This window comes from Rhinoderma darwinii, chromosome 5, assembly GCF_050947455.1.
Source record: "Rhinoderma darwinii isolate aRhiDar2 chromosome 5, aRhiDar2.hap1, whole genome shotgun sequence".
Taxonomy (NCBI): Eukaryota; Metazoa; Chordata; class Amphibia; order Anura; family Rhinodermatidae; genus Rhinoderma; species Rhinoderma darwinii.
Genome location: NC_134691.1, coordinates 287,016,254 through 287,032,564, shown reverse-complemented (window position 1 = coordinate 287,032,564; position 16,311 = coordinate 287,016,254). Strand labels below are relative to the sequence as shown.

The following is a 16,311-nucleotide window of genomic DNA, read 5'->3' as shown; positions in this document are numbered from 1 at the left end:
GAGGTCTGACACTAGGAACGAATTAGATTAGACTGTTTTTATTGCTTAATTATGTATTGATTTGGTTTCCTCAAATATCTGTTAAAGAGTCCTCTTAGAATCTGCTTCTTGTTTTCAATGATATATTCTTTTTGTCAGCATGACAGGACTAGTCAAGGGGAATAAATATGTCCTGCAGTTCATTCTTGTCCTATTTTGGACAAACCGTATCAAATCTATTAACCTTCTATTCTCAACTAATCAACTGAAGGGACAATCTCAGCTACACAGCTATGACATCAATGCATAATACCTTCAAAAAATGTGTGGAAGGGTGGTCCGCACTCAAGAAATATATACCCTAAAGCTAAAAAACCCCTTCAACATGGTAATACTTATCCAGCAATTATAAGATCTGGGGAATTATATGTTCAATTAAACTCTCAAAATGGCTAGAAAAAGAGAGCTTTCATGTGAAGCTCGACAGTCTATTCTTGTTCTTAGAAATGAAGGCTATTCCATGCGAGAAATTGCCAAGAAACTGAAGATTTCCTACAACGGTGTGTACTATTCCCTTCAGAGGACAACACAAACAGGCTCTAACCAGAGTAGAAAGAGAAGTGGGAGGCCCCGCTGCACAACTAAGCAACAAGACAAGTACATTAGAGTCTCTAGTTTGAGAAATAGACGCCTCACAGGTCTTCAACTGGCAGCTTCATTAAATAGTACCCGCAAAACGCCAGTGTCAACGTCTACAGTGAAGAGGCGACTCCGAGATGCTGGCCTTCAGGGCAGAGTATCAAAGAAAAAGCCATATCTGAGACTGGCTAATAAAAGGAAAAGATTAATATAGGCAAAAGCAAACAGACATTGGACAGAGGAAGATTGGAAAAAAGTGTTATGGACAGACGAATTGAAGTTTGAGGTGTTTGGATCACACAGAAGAACATTTGTGAGACGCAGAACAACTGAAAAGATGCTGGAAGAGAGCCTGACGCAATCTGTCAAGCATGGTGGAGGTAATGTGATGGTCTGGGGTTGCTTTGGTGCTGGTAAAGTGGGAGATTTGTACAAGGTAAAAGGGATTTTGAATAAGGAAGGCTATCACTCCATTTTGCAATGCCATGCCATACCCTGTAGACAACGCTTGATTGGAGCCAATTTCACCCTACAACAGGAAAATGACCCAAAGCACACCTCCAAATTATGCAAGAACTATTTAGGGAAGGAGCAGGCAGCTGGTATTCTATCTGTAATGGAGTGGCCAGCGCAGTCACCAGATCTCAACCCCATAGAGCTGTTGTGGGAGCAGCTTGACCGTATGGTACGCAAGAAGTGCCCATCAAGCAAATCCAACTTGTGGGAGGGGCTTCTGGAAGCATGGGGTGAAATTTTTCCCGATTACTTCAGCAAATTAACAGCTAGAATGCCAAAGGTCTGCAATGCTGTAATTGCTGCAAATGGAGCATTCTTTGCAAAGTTTGAAGGAGAAAATTATTATTTGAAATAAAAATCATTATTTCTAACCTGGTCAATGTCTTGACTATATTTTCTAGTCATTTTGCAACTCATTTGATAAATATAAGTGTGAGTTTTCATGGAAAACACAAAATTGTCTGGGTGACCCCAAACTTTTGAACGGTAGTGTAGGTCCAAATTTCGGTGTTGGTTATTTTCTTATTATATTTTTAAAGCGTTCAGAGATCTATTTTTCTCATACAGAGCTCCAAATACATTGCCTTAAACATAGATATAAATGATAAACTTCTGCCTGCCTGTAATCACCACCAGAGGGAGCGCAGGAGCATACTTTAAACTCATAAATAAAATGTAAAATGCAGCAAGCTTCTAAGCTCCCCCCTAGTGGTGGCTGCAGTAATTTTATGATTTAGTTATAACTTTGCAGGGGTTTTAGAGCTTTGTATCAGAAAAATGGAGCTCCAACTACTATAAAGAAATATTAAGAAATGTATCAGTACAGAATGCAGAACCTAAAAACTCATGGTGTTAAAAACTGAACATTTACTTTAGGGCTCAATTATTACACTCAACAAAAACACAGGGGGGAATTTTTTCAATAGATTTGTGCCTGTTTTTGGGCTTAAAAAGTAGCAAAAAATGTATTTAGTTTATATCACATATTTGTGCAAAAATTGGCACATTTTCTCAGGACTCGGGAGATGTAGATTTCATTTTTCTGTCTTTAGTACAATCCAAATTGCTCCTCCAACGTAATTCACTTCAACACACTTTCTTTTTGGACTGGCGTTTGAAACATTTTCTCCAAAATAGTCATCACTGAGATTTAGAAGACACTTACAAAGGGCTTATTTTACATATAATGTAATTTTTTTTTCTTATGACATGCTTATTATAAAAAAGAGCTTTATGGCAGCAAAAAGGCCTCTATTAGGTGGTATAGATAATATACCTTACTGTGTAATAAAATGCAGCTGGAGTATATGAATTTTTTTCTCCCAATGTTTTCTATTTAGGGTTAATTGATGGAGATAAACTTTTAGGCTGGCCATACATGTAGCGGTAGTGTGACATTTTTTGGACGCGCAGCTTGTACTGGTGAAACACATGATTTCAAAGTGTTTCATCGGTACAAGCTATGCGACCAAAAACTTTCTGCAATCCTTGGTAAAACTGGGCGTTGATTTTGTCCGCGCGACACACTACCGCTACCTGTACAGTTACCCTTATGTATATAGAATTTACTATACATTCTATTGTATGCTCAAGACAGTTATAGTCTTTTTTTTTTTCTCACATTTGTGTCTGCAGGTTTGGTCTCCAAACAATGAACTACAGACTTTTCTATGATGGAAAGCACTTTGTGGGAGAGAAGAGATTTGAGTCAATACATGACTTGGTAACTGATGGCCTTATTACCTTGTATATAGAAAATAAAGCTGCAGAATATATTGCAAAAATGACAACCAACCCCATTTATGAACAAGTTGGATACACGTCCTTACCAAAAGAAAAGGTTACCAGAAGACTAAGCCGGACAAAGAATGAATCAAAGCGGCGTCACGTGTCTAATGAAGGAAATAGTTCTGTGGAAAAGGTGAGTGGTGATATACTGCACTCTTCAATAGCTGTTCACGGCACTGGCATTAGGGTGTGCCTGTATATTGATATACAATTATTACGTGAATGGTATGATGTTCTTAGAGTGGTGGTCAAGTCCAAAAAGTTTGTGAGTAAGCAGAGTTGGACTATACCTCTACTTAAAGGGCACATCCTACAAAAAGTGGAGTAAGCCATCCAAGTTCAATAAATATGTATATATTTTTATTAGATATCATTTAAAAAAAAACAAATGTTAAACACATTAAAAAGGTAGCAAGTCAATGACACAAATATGAAAGAAAAAGTCTGTGAACCATCACCAGGCAACAAAACAATGGCAATAATACGTACTAAGATATTGTATAAATGAAAAAAGTTACAACCATGGAGTATGTTTAGTCCTATATTGGGCATAAACTAAGCCAAAATGGCAACAAAGTAAATTCAAGCCCCATACAGTACCAACAGTTTCTGTAAACATTTCAAATTCCAAGATTGCACGAAAACTGCTAGTGCAAAAGAAAAATCAATTCAATACAACCAAGTTACCTGGAACCAGACAGACCACCGAACACCCCAACGCTCGTTTTGCATGTACCATTTTCAAGAGGAGTTACTGAAAGGGGTTGTCCCCGGAATCAACAATTATGACCTCTCCACAGGAGAGGTCATAATTTTTTGATCATAGGGGGCCACACCGATTGCAAGAATAAGGTCCCGAACTCCCAGATCCTCTTCACTTCACCCCCTGCTCCATTCAATGTCTACGAAAATGACGGAAAAAGCAGAGCGTTGTTTCTGTTATTCGCGTAGACTTTGAATGGAGAGGCAGTGCGCATGCTCGGCTGCCGCTCTATTCAATGTCCTCCTCACTGCTGTTGAACTGTGAGGAGAAACCAGCGTCTCAGGTCCCCTGTTCTCATGATCAGGGGGTCCCAGCGATGGGGCCCCTAGCGATCAGACAATTATCACCCATCCTGTGAATAGGTGATAATTGTTGATACCACTTTAATTCATTAATGACAAGGACATTTTCATCCCTCATTAATGGACAAAGCTATTTTTGACATTTTTATGTCTCGTGTTTATCCATATATGTATGGTCATTTTTCATTATAAATAAAAGTATATTTTTTGTAACATTATAGAGAAAAAGTATGCTAAAAACATAAAATTTCTTCAAGCAAGTTATATAACTATTAGTCAATGTGGTTTAAATATATAACAGAGGATGTCTAATTCTCTCCCTAAGGGGAGGTTATATCCATCCATAGATACAGTACACTATCTGGCCAAAGGTATGTGGACACCTGACCAACAAACCTATATGAGTTTATTGGAAATCCCATTCCAAGCCAGCCACCTTTTGTAGCTATAACAGCCATCACTCTTCTGTCGAGGCTTTTCACAAGATTTTGGAGTGTGTATGTGGAACTTTGTCCCCATTCAGCCAAAAGAGCATTTGTGAGGTCTGGAGTCACATGAGAAATGTCATAGACTGACTTGTGGCAAAGGTGGCAGCTTACGACAGTGCCCTTAAGACCCATACTACTAGCAATGTTTGTCTGGGGAGATTGCATGACTGTGTGCTTTATTTTATGTACTTGTTTGCAATGGGTGTGGCTTTGACACCAGAAATCAATAATTAGCATTAGTGTCCACATACTTTTAGCCATATAGTGTATCTTTATATGTATCTCCCCCAGAGTGCAGCTTGTATCTCGAAACATATGTAACTCAAAAAAATAGGATTCCAAGGCACGTGGTCCGTTTAAGACTAAGCTTTTATTTCAATGCTTAAAGCAGCTGCGTTTTGGTCAAATTGCCTTTCCCAGCTTCGTAAAGGCCATTTGGACAAAACGTGGCTCCTATTTTGATGCTTTTAAACATGCTATAAAGAAATGAAAAGCCAAGTCTTAAAGTGACCCGATACCTGTTTTTTACTTGTTGTCTATATAATAATGATGGATTAAAATTCCAAAGAGTCCAGCAATTTTAATGGTGTGGTGCTGAGGAGTTTTGTTCTTTCTTCGGAGTTTATGTAAAGAACACCCCTTTACCCTGTGTCGGAGGTAAACCATGTTCACATTTTAGGTTTGTATTCTAGGTGTGTAGTCCACTAACATAGTCCACTAACATTCTGCATGTGAATGGGGTATTTTATACCCCTTTCACACAATGAGGAAAATATCCACGTGAAATAAAAAAAGATTTTCAAATCCACAACATGTTTTCTTTTTCTGTGGATTCTGTTCTAGGAAACAGCGAATTAGCTACATTACATTAGGGGCTAATCAGCGTGCATATCCGATTGCCAATCCACAACCAAAATCCAAGTTTCAGTTGCAGAATATCTATAAATTTTACAGTGGATTTGCCTATGGTATTGACTTGTAGTTTCAACCTACTGGGCTCCAGTGCAGTGTAGGTTTTTAGTGACGTCACTAACTGAGGGATGTACAGTAACATGGTCTAACTTCCATCCTGATGTAGTGCACACTTAGAATCTGCTCCAGGTTTATGTGGAACCTTGGGCGACACAGACTTAGTGGGCCCCTTTGCGGGGGAATTCACTGCGGCAGTAAAATGGCAGAAAACTCACTTTGTACCCCCCTATAAAAGTTAGGCCCCCAGTTTGTACCCCCATAGATTTAGTGCCCACTGCAGTGCAACGCTGCCCCCCTTCCTGGGAGTGCTACACAGCCTCACTCCCTGGGAGAGCCACACAGCCTTCCTCCCTGGGAGTGCCACACAGCCCCCGTCCCTGGGAGTGCCACACAGCCCCCCTCACAGGTAGTGCCTCACAGCCCCTCTCCCAGGTAGTGCCACACAGTCATCTCCCTGTAGGTAGTGCCTACACTCTGGCCGGGGATTCCGTTTCAGTGGGAGCCCCTGATGTCACTGTCCATATCTGGACAGTGATGTCAGGGCAACCCCAGAGCAATAGTCCCAGGCAGAGCGCTACTAGCACTCTGCCTGGGATTCCTGCTCTGCTCCTGATATCACTGTCCATATATGGATAGTGATGTATGTAGCAGAGCTGAAGTCCCGAGCAGAGTGCTAGTAAAGGCTCTGCTCCAGTACTCCGACTCTGGGGAAACCCCTGACATCACTGTCTATACATGCATAATGATGTCAGGGGCAATCCCAGAGCCAAAGTCCCGGGCAGAGCGCTACTAGCACTACTCTGCCTGGGACACTGCTCTGCTCCTGACATCACTGTCCATATATGGACAGTGATGTCAGGGGCTTCCCCAGAGACGGAAGACCTCCCTGCTCTGCCATAGCGTTCAATAGTATCTTCGTCCTAAGGACGCAGATACTATTGAATGTGGTGTCGCTACCTTCTAGCGAAGCCACTGTCCAAGGGGGGCCGTGACGGAGGGTGACACGGGCCCCTTAATGCCTTGGACCCCGTGGCTGCTACAGCGGTAGTTAAGCCGTCTCCTAGACAGGGGCTCCCTCTAGAAGAAGAATCACGTCGGCAACTGCCGGGCCGGGGATTCCACTCCTGGAGGAGCCATGACGGCAGCATCAGCACCCGGAGGCCGAGTGGGCCCCCTCCCAAAGGGTAGTGGGCCCCGGCACTTGCCCGGGTTCACCCTGTGTACACTTACAGTCTATTTAGTAAGTAAATATGGCCACAGATATAACAATTCACTTACATCGTCATAAATAATATTGTTAAAGGGGTTTGCTTGGGACAACCCTTGTCCATATGCTTTGTAATGGAATATGTATGACATTGAGGAGGATCCAAAGGTGAGAACCCTTGCTGACAGACTGAACTGACCGTGAATTACACAATTGCCCATTTATTTGTTTGGGTGCTGTGTAATATTACATGACAAGGGTATTGTCAATTCATTCCTCCCTGTCTGCATTCCCCCTTTATTACCATATACAAATAAGGACACAGCACCGTGAGTGGATTTAATTGGCCACAGCAGCCATTTATAAAGATTAAATAACATAGAAATATTACCTCTCAAACATAAGCCTTGACCCAAGCGAGGCCTCTGTTCACACTGGTGTCATGTTCAGATATGATCTGCTTTTTTTTTTTTTACTTCCATTGACTTATAATGGATTTCTCACGTGTACGCCAGCTATCTGGTTTTTTTCTTACTGGATATAATAGCGCAGCATGCTCCACTATTCTGTTCTTCAAAAAGCAATGGAAACATAAAGAAAAATAACATACGCACATAACCTTATCCAGGGCCGGCCTTAGAACCGATGGCGCCCTGTGCGAAATTATCTTTCGGCGCCCCACCCCATCATCAAAAAAATGGCCCATAGAAAAGTATAATGCCCCCCCACAGTATAATGCCCTATATAGTGCCCCCACACAGTATAATGCCCCATATACAGTATAATAATAATATTTAATAATATGATATATTACATTGTATTTTGTCCTCTAATTGTGCAGTATTATGGCCCCTAAGTGCCACACACAGTATATTGCCCTCTGTAGTGCCCCTACACAGTATAATGTCCGCTTATAGGTCTCCACACAGTATAATGCCCCCCTCCCCTGGCTGCCACACACAGCCCCCCCTTGTAGATAGTGCCTCCCTGTAGATTGTGCCATGCAGCCTCCCTGTAGACAGTGCCATAAACCTCTACTTCCTCCTTGTTTACAGTGCCATACAGCCCACCACCTCCCCCTTGTAGACAGTGCCATACAGCCCCACCTTCTCCTTGTAGACAGTGCCATACAGCCCCCCAACTCCCCCTTGTAGGCAGTGCCATACAGCCCCCCACCTTCATGTAGACAGTGCCATGCAGCCCCTCACCTCCCTCTTGTATAGAGTGCCCCCCAAACAATTGTACTTACCTGGGCCCCGTTCCCACAACGAACTGAACTACTCCACCTTCAGGAATTTTTTTATGCAGATTTTGAATTTTTTGGATTTTTATTTGGCTTTTTTTTTGTGATTTTTTTAAGCTGTTGAAGCTAATGCAAAAGATGCAGGCAAAAAAGCACTCCAAACGAGCGCCTCAGGTATTTTCTGCCTCCTATTAATTTCAATTGGAGGTCAGAGGTGGAAACAACTTGAAGACCATCAGCCCCCCACACACAGTAAAATTGCTATCAGCCCGCCACTCACAGTAAAATGACAATTAGCCCGCCACTCACAGTAAAATGACAAACAGCCCGCCACTCACAGTAAAATGACTATCAGCCCCCCCACTCACAGTGGACAGAGACGTCAGGAGCTTCTCCTGGAGTGGAAGCCCCAGTCACAGCGTCGGCAACGCTGTGGACGGGGATTCCGCTTCAGGTGTTGCCCCTGATGTCACTGTCCATATAAGGACACAGACGTCAGGGGCTTCTCCTAGAGTGGAATCCCCAGTCACAGCGTCGGCAACGCTGTGGACGAGGATTCCGCTTCAGGAGTTGCCCCTGATGTCACTGTCCATATATGGACAGGGACATCAAGCGCACTGTCCAAGAGCGGAATCCCCGACCACAGGGGGATGCTGCTGCTTCAGGGAGCTAGAGTGGCGCTAGTAGATAGCAGAGCAGGGAGATACCTCCCTGCTTTGCTATAGTGTACAATAGTATTTGCGTCCTAAGGACGCAGATATTATTGAATGTGGCGTTGCAGCCACAGCAGCTGCTAGCGGCAGCGCCGGCCATGGAGGCATGGGCGCCCTCATGCCCGGTGTCAACGCTAGCAGCCGTAGCGACGCCACTAATAGAAGAAGTGCCCAGGCGGAATGGCAACTGCTGAGTCGCCAGGCCCGGGCGCTTCTGAAACACAAGCAGGGGAAGGGAGCTAGCGAAGCACCCCCTTGCAACTGCTGGAGTGATGCCCCTGTGCAATGGCACAGGTCGCACACCCCTAAGGCCAGCCCTAACCTTGCCTACCTCTAACCCTATAACAATATTAATACATGTTTTCTGAGTAAAAAAACAGACAAGGGAGGTCCTTAAAGCCCATGAATCTGGTGGCAATCTGCCCACACTACCGATTATCTCCTGCTCAGAGGTACTAGCAACCAAACCAATTGGACATAGCCCATTGATATTCTAAATGACAGTCACTTACAATTGCTTATGCAGCCAAATCTTGCCAAAATAAAGACCCTGATCATCCGGTGCCAACTGTTGGGTGGTGATTATCTGGTTAAGAAAACCTAACATATCTAGGTACCATATATTAATAACAATATAAATGATTATGAACAGGTTAAATTGCTGACTCTTCACTTAATCAACCATCAATCAAAATTTGAACGTCAGTCAGATAAAAATTTAAAGTATTTTCATTGATTTACTCCATACATTTATAGGAGTAGTTTTAGCTCTTACCGGAGGAAAAGGCCGGACTGAGGGCTGATGATAAGCCTGGGGGGGGGGGGGGGCTGGCTTGACTGGGTTTGCAGGGATTGTAGCAAGGGATTTAAAGGGTTAAGAAGGAGAAAGGGAGGGACAAGAGGCATTAAAAAGGTCTGGAAAAGGCCATTCTGGAGCCATTTTAGGTGGAAAACATGAGGAGAATCTCCCGATCACTCTCACCTAAATAAAATTATTCTGTATTGCTAACTTTGGCAGAAACAACTTCCAGCAGTCTCTAACATCAACTTAGAGGAGATGTGTAACTTAAAGCTCCTGGGCCCGATGCTAAATCTGTAACCATTGTGCCATTTATAATACTGGTGTTTTCCTATGTGGCAGAGAGGCCTTTGAGCCATCTCAGGCACCAGGGTCCATGTATGACCGCTACCACTGCACAAACTATGGCTATGCCCCTTGTCGTGGAAATCCATCGCTCAAAATATATTAGACTGAAATTTATACGAGTCCCAACAGACTCTCAAGGCCAGACTCCATTAGTCAGAATCCTAATTAGGATATTTCACCGATATATATCGAGAGACGAGAAGAAAACACACAGACACGCTGAAATGTTCAAAATTCTCATCTGCAGGATTTATTACCAAACTCAAACTGTTAAACTGAAATTCAGAAGGGGTGTCGGCTTGAGGTAAACCAATCAGAGACAATGTAACAATATTTGTTATTCAGTAAAAAGCATACAATAAAATACATCATTATAATTCTTCACACATTATGTTTACAGGTTTCTTATCTCTCTTTTGGACAGAATGTCCTCGTGGAGATGGGGGGAGACCTTCCCTCACGCATACTTGCCATCCCCCCATCTCACTCCCATCTCACTCCCTGTCCATCTTCGCATGGGAACCAAGGTCAAAGATAAAACATACGAAATCAACATTACTTGTATTAAAGGAACAATGACTTTTCTATTCACTACAAAAGAACCAAGATGGGAACTCCAGACAAGATGGCTGCTGCACGAAACTAAATCATTTAAACATTATCATCACTTTCACATAATACATATCTTAGTAATTCAGCCTCCTGCTTGATAATTCACAATGTAATTTCATACAGAGAATATAAGCAAATAAATCATCCTTCACACCCTGATAATCGTTTTTTCCCATTTCCCATGGGGATATTTTTCCCCTGTTGAATGTATGAAGGGTCTCTTACATGCACAGCCTGTTTTACATGCTCACAGCATTCTGATGGATTTCTATCAGGGGGTTTGACTTGGCCATTTGTGAACCCTCCGTTTCTTTTATTTTTTTTATGCATTCCTTGGTGCATTTACTAGTATGTTTAGGGTGATTGTCATGCTGCAAAGCCCACTTTTGTCTAAACTTCAATCGTCTGACAGATTGTCCTGAAGAACCCTCTGGTACAATGAGGAATTCATAGTGGATTCTATGGTGTGATACCTAAACAATGATGCAGGAAAGCAGACCCAATGTATAAGATCAGCACCACCTTGCTTTACAGCCTCTTTCTAAAGTCAGACTCAACGCCAATTCCTGGTGCTGCTGACTTGACAAATTCAGGTCTCAGCGCTAGATACAGCTACTCTGTATACAAGATACAAAGCAGCTGTATTTTAAAAAGTCAAAATAATTTTTAATAAAAAGTTTTTAGAAAGTTGCACAAAACACACTGATAGACATATATGTATGTGTACATATCTTTTAACAAATTGAAAAAATGGTGTCATTTATGCTGCATTAGCTTTACCTAGTGGTCCTATAAAAATAAAACTTTATTCTGAAGAATTACAGATTATACAACTCCAGACCTGTTTGCATATAGATTAGTAGAGTGTGCGGGTTTATCCTAGATAACTGCTGAAAAGGTTCTTCTGATACATATCAATGAGCTGTAATCCTCCTTATACGTGCAGACAGGATTGTATGTGTTGTTTTCATGTGATTTAGTAAAATGTGACTCGCAGAAATAACACAGTTCATGGATTTCACAGGCAATTTGAGTTCATACTCCTCAGACCTTTATTGGCAAACAGATTAGTAGGCACTTCAGTCATATCTGGATTCCTTTTCCTTTGGGCAGGTTAATGTCAGTTTAACATAGACTCAGTTATGAGAAAAATCACTAGATATATAACTTCAAAGACTTTAGCCTGAAGTATCAGATGTAAAGAAAACCTGTAGTCCGAGGCCGACGTCCGTCTGGGCCTTTAGCTATGCCTACTATTTACTGTATATGTTAAATCTGATACTTAGGCATTTTCCAGCCCCTCACTCTCTTCTATCTGGTGCCATCTTGCTACCACAGTCCTACACCGTGCCAGTGATGGCTGGGTACTGGAGCGGCCGCAGGCTGGTATTATTATGTTGGGAAAGCCCAAAAATAGTGGGCTTTCCCACCCTGGTAATGCTAGCCTGCTGCTGCTATGTTGTATCTGGCTGGTTATGAAAAATGGGGGGGACCCCACGTCATTTAAAAAAAATAAAAAAATAATAATTGGAAAAAACTACGCGGGGTTCCCCCATTTTTTATAACCAGCCAGATACAACGTAGCAGCATCAGGCTAGCATTACCAGGGTGGGAAGGCCCACTGTTTCTTGCCTTTCCTAGCCTAATAATACCAGCCTGCAGCCACCCCAGTACCTGACCATCACTACAGATGGTGAGGTACTGGATCGTACCTGTTGGCGGTGGGTACCGGGGTAATAATTGGTGTTAGTGTTAGGGTTTACTGGCTAACACTAAGCTCCGCCTTAGTAATGGACGCTGTCAATCAGCCGACGGCCATTACTAAGGCGGTAGTAATAAAGTTGAAAAAAATACAAGGACATAGAAAAAATATTTTATTGAAATTTAAAAAAACACACCACCCTTATTAATCATATAATTGAGAATAAAAAAAAACGCCGCCATTGAAATAGTCCTCGAATCCCAAGTAGTCCAACATCCGAACCTGTAAAAAAACACAAACAGAAAAAAAAATTGTAAACATAAAAAACACAAACAATTATTTCTACTTACCTTTCATGGGTCCAGCGCTGGAGCCGCAATGTCAGCGAGCTGGGCCCTATATCTAATTCTATCATATGTGATACTGTCTGCTGAGCCGCTGTATCTAATCTTATCCATAGCTATAGGGTTGTAGTGCTACAGATATGCTGTCTCATATATATATATATATATATATATATATATATATATATATATATATATATACACATATACATACATGCACACACATTTTTTTGGGGGGGACATATGTATTGGGGCTATTGCTCTGATGTTTTAAGACCTTAGTGACGCCCCTGGTTGCTAGTGCTGCATCGTTGGGTCACTTAGGAGACCCAGCGATGCAGCTGAAAGCTGCGTGCCATCGGCCATGAGAAGTAGTTTGGGGGGCCCAAGAAGAACTTGTGCACCGGGGCCCATGAGCTATGCCCCTGGAGTACGGCTATTTATTTTTTTGCCTGTCTACTTGTGTTGGCCCCGCCTGCTGCCAATTTTGCCCTACCTACAATCGAAGGCACTTTAGATGTTTTTCCAGGGTCACTTTAAATTCCCAATCCGCCCTAGGGGGTTAATACTTTCACAAGGCACTGTAAATGTTTAGTATACAATATATCCCCTTTCAAATTTGGGTAATCAACAGCACAATTCACAAAATCCTGTGATGGCAGTAGAGGAAAATAAAATAAGTACAATAAAGATGACGTAGTCCTTGCATCATTGACTCAGTTCTACTTGGATTTTATTAGTAAATTTACCAAAGGGTACCATTAGGGTATGTTCACACGGCAGCGTCCGATTCGGCTGAAATTACGGAGCTGTTTTCAGGAGAAAATAGCTCCGGAATTTCAGACGTAATGGCATGTTGCAGGCGTTTTTCGCAGCATCCATTATGGACGTAATTGGAGCTGTTTTTCCATTGTGTCAATTGGAAAACGGCTCCAATTACGTCTGAAGAAGTGACAGACACTTCTTTGATGCGGGCGTCTTTGATCACCGTCGGCACAGAACATCGTAAAGCCCATTCAGATGAATGGGCAGATGTTTGCCGGCGCATTGGAGCCGTATTTTCAGACGTAATTCGAGGTTAAAACGCCCGAATTACATCCGTAAATAGGGTTTTGAACCCAGCCTTAAAGGCTATTCCACATTTGCAACTAATTTAACCATCTAAATAACAAATGAAGCAACTTTGCAAATAGTCTTCATTAAAAATTCCCTAATGTTTTATGTCTACAGCTCCTATGCGAATTAATGTGTTTCGATGATTATAGTCTACAAAGAAGCCCTGTGTAGGGTGATTCTGCAGTATACTCCCATCATCTGTCTCCTACTTTTTGGTTACCTAATAAATGTATGTTAGCAAGCAGTAGGAAATTGATCAAAATCTGGTTCTGGGAGTGGGATAGTGGGAGCCATGTGAACAAACTAGTTTCCCTACCCTTCCTTTGCCTTTGTTAGCATCTTCCTTGTTTGATAAAAGAGACAGTTATCATTAGATAAATTACGTTACACTGAATTACTATTAGGGTATGTTCACACGCTAAAGTAAAAACGGCTGTAAAATATGGAGCTGTTTTAAAGGGAAAACTCTGATTTTCAGCCGTTTTTAAAGCATCAAACGTTTTTTGATGCATTTTTTGGAGACGTTTTTTGAGTTGACACAATGAAAAATGGCTCCAAAAACGGCTCAAGAAGTGACATGCACTTCTTTTTATGGGGCGTTTTTGTACATGCCGTTTTTTTAAATGGGCGCATAAAAATACGCCCCTTCTGATGAAACGCCATTTATCCCATTGAAATCAATTGGCAGATGTTTGGAAGTGTTCAGCTTCTGTTTTTTCAGCCGTTTTTCGAGGCGTTTACATCCCGAAAAACGGCTGAAAATACGGGGGCTGAACGCCTCCAAACATCTGCCTCAAGTGGTCACTCGGATATAGACCGTTTCTTAAAGACTACAGAATAAAAAAATACCCATTACTTTTTTGAGACTTGTAAATTGATTGGGGCAAAAACATAGGGTCAATAATCCCATTGTTAGGCCTGGATAAACCACCACATTGTTAAAAATGCATGTAACAGACCCTGTGCGTCTTCCAGCCTTTCTCATCCAGTTTTATAAAACGTAGGTGTTAGGTGTAGTCGGCTTTTTGCCTCATCCACACATAATCCCATGAAAATTGCTGCTGGTGAAGTATGATGCATTATTTTCTCCAGCAAAAGGATGCAGATACAGTTGAATGTGCCAGTCGCCAGGGGCCCCAGATGCCTGGTGCTAGCGATGTCGCCCGACACGAGTTTGCCCATGCCGTCCAGTCGTGACATAAATGTTATGTGCCCGGCCCGACAGCGCGGGCCCCCTCATGTCGCAGGCCCTCGTAGCAGCCGCTATGGCTGTTTATAACGGTAGTCCCGCCACTGGACCCCATTAAAGTCAATCGGTTCCATCGGGCGCTGTTGGTTTTCGTCATGTGATGGATCCGGCGCTCCCGTTTTTCTTGTTGTTCTGCACCTACGACAGAGCAGAACAATGGAAAGCAGAATGCAGATTTGAACCCAGCCTTAGATTATTTCAGGGGACCTATCACCTCTCCTGACGTGTCTATTTTAGTAAATATTGGCATTCCCCATGAAATAACAATTTTATAACATATTTTCTTAGTACTCTGTGTTTTGCCGTCTCTGTTATTCCTCCTAAAAATGTATTAATAAATTGACAACTGGGTGAATCACAGGCGAGTCATTGTTGACAGCCCTAGTCTAAACCATCCTTCAACCGCCCATATGTGTTTTCACGGCAGCCGTTAAGGGTACTTATGCCCCAGCGCCGTGAAAAGGTGGGGCTGTGACATAAGCCGCCACAGGTTTCCCGTGCTGGCTAGAGTGGGTGTCGAGCCGTCTCTAGCGGGCGGGATTAAGTCAGCATTGATCCCGCCCATTTAACAACTTAGATGCGACTTTCAAAAGTGACAGCCGCATCTAAGCGGTTTGAGAGGGTGGGGGCTCCTTCTCTCACCCCATCGGCACACCCGTGATGCCCCCAGTTCTGCCTTTAGGGAATGCCAGAGGCATGGCCTGATAGGTGTCTGTCAGTTTTATGCGGACAGGCAGTAATGCACTTCACTACAGAAGTATTAAAATTATTATTATCAATTATTATTAAAAGTGATCAGATGATCGCATAGTGAAGTCCCCTAGTGGGATTAAAATGTAAAAAAAGTTTAATAAATGTAATAATAAATAAAAATCCCAAGTAAAAAAAAATTAAAAACCCACTTTTTCCCCTTACAAAATACTTTATTATGAAAAGACAAAAAAAAATTAAAAAGTTACACATATTCGGTATTGCCACGTCCGTAACGGTCTGCTTTTTTTTTCTTTTTATAATACAGTGCCACTCTTGTGCCTTGGCTGTATCTGGTATTGCCACTCAGTCTTAAACCAGACATAAATCAACCCCTTGTCCCTATTCCTTGGAAGCAAATCGAAAGGCTAAGACACACAGACTTTCTAAATAAAGGCTAAGCTTTAGCTATAAAAGTCACAATAGATATAGACACATTAATGTAAATAATATGTAATTTATGAACTGAGGGATGTAAACTGAGATATTTTAAGTGATACATGGTGTAAGATTCTTTTCAGAATTGGTAATGAAGCGTGGCGTTCTGAACACGGGCCAGGCATTCCTGTTAAGTGGAGGACAATGAAAATTCTGTTTCGTTCCTGTGTTTCGTACAGGTGTTTCAGTGTTATCGTAGCATATATAGAAAGTGAATAGAAGGAGAGTATGTGTGATATGCTAAACAGATTTATTCTGTAAACTCTCTGAACATGGCATTTAAAGCGTACAGTAGTTCTCCATTTCCCTAATAAATACCTATTATCAGAAATGCTTCCTGAGT

The 16,311-nt window shown here is 42.1% G+C and overlaps 1 protein-coding gene across 3 annotated transcripts in view; it reads left to right on the top strand.

Moving 5' to 3' along the window:
* CHN2 (chimerin 2) overlaps positions 1–16,311 on the top strand; it is a 274,266-nt gene that overhangs the window by 136,066 nt on the left and 121,889 nt on the right. For all 3 annotated transcript variants that reach the window (XM_075828623.1, XM_075828625.1, XM_075828624.1), the window contains exon 6: positions 2,770–3,055. In XM_075828623.1, coding sequence (XP_075684738.1) covers positions 2,770–3,055 — 286 coding nt within the window. The remainder of the gene's footprint in view (positions 1–2,769; positions 3,056–16,311) is intronic.